The following is a 6987-nucleotide window of genomic DNA, read 5'->3' as shown; positions in this document are numbered from 1 at the left end:
AAGTATACTCAAGTGCTCATAAACAAATATTCCTTTCTTCACTCTCACTATATGTTAGTCAGCAGTAGCTGTAGTTTAAAGTATACTCAAGTGCTCATAAACAAATATTCCTTTCTTCACTCTCACTATATGTTAGTCAGCAGTAGCTGTAGTTTAAAGTATACTCAAGTGCTCATAAACAAATATTCCTTTCTTCACTCTCACTATATGTTAGTCAGCAGTAGCTGTAGTTTAAAGTATACTCAAGTGCTCATAAACAAATATTCCTTTCTTCACTCTCACTATATGTTAGTCAGCAGTAGCTGTAGTTTAAAGTATACTCAAGTGCTCATAAACAAATATTCCTTTCTTCACTCTCACTATATGTTAGTCAGCAGTAGCTGTAGTTTAAAGTATACTCAAGTGCTCATAAACAAATATTCCTTTCTTCACTCTCACTATATGTTAGTCAGCAGTAGCTGTAGTTTAAAGTATACTCAAGTGCTCATAAACAAATATTCCTTTCTTCACTCTCACTATATGTTAGTCAGCAGTAGCTGTAGTTTAAAGTATACTCAAGTGCTCATAAACAAATATTCCTTTCTTCACTCTCACTATATGTTAGTCAGCAGTAGCTGTAGTTTAAAGTATACTCAAGTGCTCATAAACAAATATTCCTTTCTTCACTCTCACTATATGTTAGTCAGCAGTAGCTGTAGTTTAAAGTATACTCAAGTGCTCATAAACAAATATTCCTTTCTTCACTCTCACTATATGTTAGTCAGCAGTAGCTGTAGTTTAAAGTATACTCAAGTGCTCATAAACAAATATTCCTTTCTTCACTCTCACTATATGTTAGTCAGCAGTAGCTGTAGTTTAAAGTATACTCAAGTGCTCATAAACAAATATTCCTTTCTTCACTCTCACTATATGTTAGTCAGCAGTAGCTGTAGTTTAAAGTATACTCAAGTGCTCATAAACAAATATTCCTTTCTTCACTCTCACTATATGTTAGTCAGCAGTAGCTGTAGTTTAAAGTATACTCAAGTGCTCATAAACAAATATTCCTTTCTTCACTCTCACTATATGTTAGTCAGCAGTAGCTGTAGTTTAAAGTATACTCAAGTGCTCATAAACAAATATTCCTTTCTTCACTCTCACTATATGTTAGTCAGCAGTAGCTGTAGTTTAAAGTATACTCAAGTGCTCATAAACAAATATTCCTTTCTTCACTCTCACTATATGTTAGTCAGCAGTAGCTGTAGTTTAAAGTATACTCAAGTGCTCATAAACAAATATTCCTTTCTTCACTCTCACTATATGTTAGTCAGCAGTAGCTGTAGTTTAAAGTATACTCAAGTGCTCATAAACAAATATTCCTTTCTTCACTCTCACTATATGTTAGTCAGCAGTAGCTGTAGTTTAAAGTATACTCAAGTGCTCATAAACAAATATTCCTTTCTTCACTCTCACTATATGTTAGTCAGCAGTAGCTGTAGTTTAAAGTATACTCAAGTGCTCATAAACAAATATTCCTTTCTTCACTCTCACTATATGTTAGTCAGCAGTAGCTGTAGTTTAAAGTATACTCAAGTGCTCATAAACAAATATTCCTTTCTTCACTCTCACTATATGTTAGTCAGCAGTAGCTGTAGTTTAAAGTATACTCAAGTGCTCATAAACAAATATTCCTTTCTTCACTCTCACTATATGTTAGTCAGCAGTAGCTGTAGTTTAAAGTATACTCAAGTGCTCATAAACAAATATTCCTTTCTTCACTCTCACTATATGTTAGTCAGCAGTAGCTGTAGTTTAAAGTATACTCAAGTGCTCATAAACAAATATTCCTTTCTTCACTCTCACTATATGTTAGTCAGCAGTAGCTGTAGTTTAAAGTATACTCAAGTGCTCATAAACAAATATTCCTTTCTTCACTCTCACTATATGTTAGTCAGCAGTAGCTGTAGTTTAAAGTATACTCAAGTGCTCATAAACAAATATTCCTTTCTTCACTCTCACTATATGTTAGTCAGCAGTAGCTGTAGTTTAAAGTATACTCAAGTGCTCATAAACAAATATTCCTTTCTTCACTCTCACTATATGTTAGTCAGCAGTAGCTGTAGTTTAAAGTATACTCAAGTGCTCATAAACAAATATTCCTTTCTTCACTCTCACTATATGTTAGTCAGCAGTAGCTGTAGTTTAAAGTATACTCAAGTGCTCATAAACAAATATTCCTTTCTTTCCTTCCTTTTTATAATTGTAAGCAAATACGAGAAACCTGCAAGAAGCATCCATTCCATGGTGATTAATGTGCAGTTTTATGAGCACGACGACTTTCTGTCTCAATGGCCAATTATCGTTATTAGATGAAAGTAAAAAAACAACATAACAAGTAATTAGTTATCTTCTTATATGCCATTTTAGTTTGGTAGTAAAATAGTTTTAAAAACGTTCATTGTTGTTGATTTAGAATATATATTTGAATGTGCTATTTGTTGTATTTCAGGAATACAAGGTTCTGAAGTCTGAGAAAGTTAGCTGAGATAACCCCAAACATGGTAGCTACTGGCAAAGAGTATCTTGTGTTGACGAACTTTAGAATACTGGTCCACCATTGTGTCTCCATCCCAGGATTTCTCTCCAACATCAGTTTCACTCCAAGAATTTGCATTATTCTGACAACCGAGTAGTCTTTTATGCAATGAATTTTACACACATCTACCGGTATTGTTAGTATTGTTGTACACGAAGATATGATCATCATGCCAGTAATGTATCATCTTTAAAATGACATTAACTAACCTATTAGCAGTAACATGCTAGTCAAGTATGTGGACTATTAACAAATTTCATTGTAGTTTTACAGTATTTGTAACTTCATTGTTAAAAATCTGTTGGAGCTTGTATTACAAACATTTTATGCCATTATTTAAATGACTAAAAAATACATTCCATGGAGCTTCATTTCTCACAAATGATATTTCCTAGAGCAATGAAACTTGGTTTATAGTTACATCTATGTATGATCATTTCAATGTTTTTTAATTTGTTTAATTTAAAATAAAAATCATTTAAATACTCAGCTTTTAGCTCAATGTTTGTTTTCACATTTATGTCCATATTTCACAAACTATTGGTCCTAGATCAATGAAACTTTGTTCAGTCGTATGTGAATGCTCATCTCAACGAGTAAGTTTATAGTAGTCAAGAATTACTGCTGATAACTGATTTGCCTGTGTTACCAAGTAATGTAGAGTAGCCCTGTGAAGGTCTGGTGCGATTAGCCAGTTGTCACCTGATTTCTTTAGAAGGCAAGTAATATTAAATATCTCTATGTTGCAAACATCCCTTGTTAAGTGCTATATAAATGAACGATGTAGTGGTATGTGATATATTTTTGATTTGTTAAATATTACTTCATGTAGCATGTTTTATTTTAATGTGTCAAATCATTAAAATTAATAAAATATTTTAAAACTGTTTACCAGTGTACTTTTTAATCATAAATAGAATTACAAATTGTCACGGCTGTGGTGAAAGACACCCTTTAAGCCCACGCCACACGATAATAATGCCTTGTATGAGAATAGCAGATTGTCAAGATTAAGGCTATTCTTGTACGAGTCACTCGTATTCCACGATTGTTTTCAGTCAAAATTTGCTTATTTTGTGGTATCTGCAAGTTATCCTGATTTATCAAGTGTGTAATCAGGTTCTCTGCACCCACCTGGCTCACTAGTTCCCTGCCACTGATCTGACCCACGGCACTAACAGCCCTGCCAGTAGTAGGGGAGTATAGTAGGTAATTACAAGCATCTCTTAACAATACCCTAGGATCGATCCCAGTCGGTCAGCCCATTGGGCTATTTCTCGTTCCATCCAGTGCTCCACAACTGGTGTAACAAAGGCTGTATACCACTGTGCAATGGTGCATATAAAAGATCTCTTGCTGCTAATCGAAAAGAGTAGCCCATGAAGTGATGACAGCGGGTTTCCTCTCTCAATATGTGCTGTCTGACGCCATATAGCCATTTATTTGCATCGTTAAATAAAACATTTACTTCCTTCTTAACAATGCCAGAAGTAACTGCTGAACACTCTTTTTTATATATATATATATATATAAAGATTATGGTATGTGCTGTCTTGTCTATGGGAATATGTATTTAAGTGTGATCATTTATTGCTAATGGGAAAATGTAGCGGTTTCTTCTATTATGTCAGAATTATCAAATGATTGATATCCAAGAAATGTGCTCTAGTGGTGTCGTTACACAAAGAAAAATAAAAGGGCTTGGTAAAAATGTCTTCTGGTTCACAAGATCAAATAAATTTTGGCATTCAAAATATTATTTTACAAATCTAAAAGTTTCTATTCTTTGCAATGATTGGATTAAAAAAAAAAAAAAATTTAATTGGTGGGTATTAATTAAATCTGCCTCCCACCCCCGCATGTGGCAATAAATTAAAAACTAAAGATCCAAGACCCTAAGGATTATTCAGTGTAACTTAAAACACAATAATTGCGACCGATGTGTTTTCATTTGATGACTAAAACATTTCATACTATCTATATAAAAATACAAGTAGGTGCCATCTGGCTCCTAAAGGGAAAAGTTAACGTAGAGGGCTGAATAAATTCATAATAATTGTTAAATAAAGGTGAACAAAGTCGGATTCATGAAAAGAGATGGGTTTATTACGATGACATGATTAAAGCAATATTGTAACACCGCTCTACAACTAATACTTTGATTAGTTTTTCCTCAACAACTAGGAATGATAAAACTGCAGGATACAAAGTCACAATACACTAATGAAATAAAAATGGTCTTGCAAAAGTCATAAATGTAATTTTACTAATAGCATGATCTTTCTTAACAAAATGTGACTCGAAGCAATAGTAATTTGTTTTTAATGAACAACTCCGGTATGATTTCAGCATTTGTCTATAAAAACACCCATAACAAGTTACTTGTGTTGGTACTCAATATGAATAAATCAGTACATCATAATGCATCGCTGAGCATCAGATAGTCCGATAGTGCAAAATGTACTATGTTGATGAAACAACGTTTCTGGCCACACATACCACACACATCCAATACTCTATATGCAGTAAACCTACTTTATTTTGTAGTCTGTTGACCATGTGATCCGACATGACAGGTTGTTTTCCCTGTACACATGTGAATTGATAAAATGAACATGATTATGAAACACATGGTTATGTTTTATAGAAATTAATTTACTAATCACCAGTCAACATTCCTACACTAACAACACATATTTAAGAAAACCAATCTTCCCAGATGGGTTACTCACTCAGGTTACTCCGTGAGACCTTGTTGAATGAGAATCCTCACATCAGTCAGGATGACGAGGATCTTATTCCTCAAGACATAATTGGTCTCATCACATCAAAGAGTTCACAGACAAGAACAAGCCTTTCACGAGTCCTTGAGCACAGGATGTCAGTTCAGAATAATTGTAGAAAACACTTTACATTAAACTACTGGAAGTTAATCACTGATGGACTAGATACACTTGGTGCATTTTCCTGATGAAACTAAACACAACACTATATAAACACTGATGGGTTGATTATGCAATGTCCTCAATATGAATGAATGTAGAGCACTAGCTGAAATCAGCTGAGCATGCTATGTTTACACATAAACCGGTTAAGCCTGCTACATTTACAAGTAAACTGGCTGAGTGTGCTTTGTTTACACGTAAACAGGCTGAGCGTGCTGTATTTACACATAAACGGGCTGGGCGTGCTGCGTTTACACGTAAACCACTTGTCTGTGCTATGTTTACACGTAAACAGGCTGAGCGTGTAGATGGGCTTCCTGGATCTCGCGGACGAGGAGGATTCTACCGAGCATCTTGGACATGGTTTCCACGGGGATGGACTGTGTGGAGTACCACACCGGGCTGTCGGGCACACAGCTGCGCTCGGGCAGCAGGTAGAACAGATCGTTACGGTTCTTGATACTCTCGGGCCTGAAATAAACATAACAATCAATACAGGCTTACTTCAACAAAAAAAAATACAAGCTTCTGAATTGTTGGTATATATGTACGGGGATCAGTTTTAAAAATAATGCTTTGATCACAGCTTTTAGTCAAAGTAGAATGAAAAACATTTGTGGGGGTTACTTCCTGTTCAATGACATCACTGATAGAAACCGGGATATACAAAGCTTTTTACAGAAGAAAAAAAACCCTTACCATAACTGCATTTATACTGATGTTATAAACTATGGCTGATACAGAGAATGATGTCAAGCTACTTAGGATTCAGTGATGTCAGTTCTTGGTTGCACAAACACATCCAAGCATTTCCAGGCCATAATAGCAAAGTGCATTCCTATCCGTGCATTTATACAGAAGTTGCAGGCAATATCCAGTTTGATGATGACACTTCCTGTATGAAGAAATGCATCCTGGAAATTATGTTTAGAACAGGAAGTCTATTACCTTGATCGGCCTTGACTTGTGGCAAAAATATCTGCTCCTTTTGCACCGATGTTCACCCTATTAAACAGAAAGAAATCCCGAACAGGGATCTTTAACAATTTTCATCAAGTGCTCCTATGCCATATCGTAACACATTTCTAGCTGACATCTGATAAAGCAATGTCAATAATGAGCAGTTTTGGGCTAAACTGGGCAGTCATTTTACTTAACTGATCACAAGAAAGGTAAGAAAGGTTTAAAACACCTTGCACATTGTATTATCGGCTGCCATTAGGTCATCTAACAAATTAGGTCATCTAACAAATCAATGTGTTTAGAAAATGAAAGAAGAAATCCACAGATGGATTTGATTACTTAGTTCATCTTGTATATTGATAAAATGTCATGAATATAGAATTTGGGACCTAGATCCACATTTCACAGATACTGCACCAACACCGGCTCTTCGTTAACCTTTCCAATAATGAAACAAACTGTACATTTTTGTCTCTAACAATATGACAATTAAATTATATTAGT

General features: G+C 34.8%; 2 protein-coding genes across 5 annotated transcripts in view; one reads left to right on the top strand and one right to left on the bottom strand.

The window, feature by feature from the left end:
* Positions 1-3064, top strand: part of LOC121371828 (zinc finger-containing ubiquitin peptidase 1-like) — a 25219-nt gene extending 22155 nt beyond the window's left edge. For all 3 annotated transcript variants that reach the window (XM_041498007.1, XM_041498005.1, XM_041498006.1), the window contains exon 9: positions 2489-3064. In XM_041498007.1, coding sequence (XP_041353941.1) covers positions 2489-2524 — 36 coding nt within the window. In that variant the 3' untranslated portion in view covers positions 2525-3064. The remainder of the gene's footprint in view (positions 1-2488) is intronic.
* Positions 3065-4659: 1595 nt separating this feature from the next.
* Positions 4660-6987, bottom strand: part of LOC121371827 (zinc finger MYM-type protein 3-like) — a 29124-nt gene continuing 26796 nt past the window's right edge. The window contains exons 17-18 of one of the 2 annotated variants that reach the window (XM_041498002.1): positions 6469-6525; positions 4660-5991 (exon numbers count right to left, since the gene is read on the bottom strand). In XM_041498002.1, the coding sequence (XP_041353936.1) occupies positions 5802-5991; positions 6469-6525 (247 nt within the window). In that variant the 3' untranslated portion in view covers positions 4660-5801. The remainder of the gene's footprint in view (positions 5992-6468; positions 6526-6987) is intronic. The other variant, XM_041498003.1, reaches the window with a different exon arrangement.

The sequence above is a fragment of the Gigantopelta aegis genome, chromosome 4, assembly GCF_016097555.1.
Source record: "Gigantopelta aegis isolate Gae_Host chromosome 4, Gae_host_genome, whole genome shotgun sequence".
NCBI classification, from domain to species: Eukaryota; Metazoa; Mollusca; class Gastropoda; order Neomphalida; family Peltospiridae; genus Gigantopelta; species Gigantopelta aegis.
Note: the sequence above shows the minus strand (reverse complement) of the source record. Positions and strands in the feature narration are given on the sequence as shown.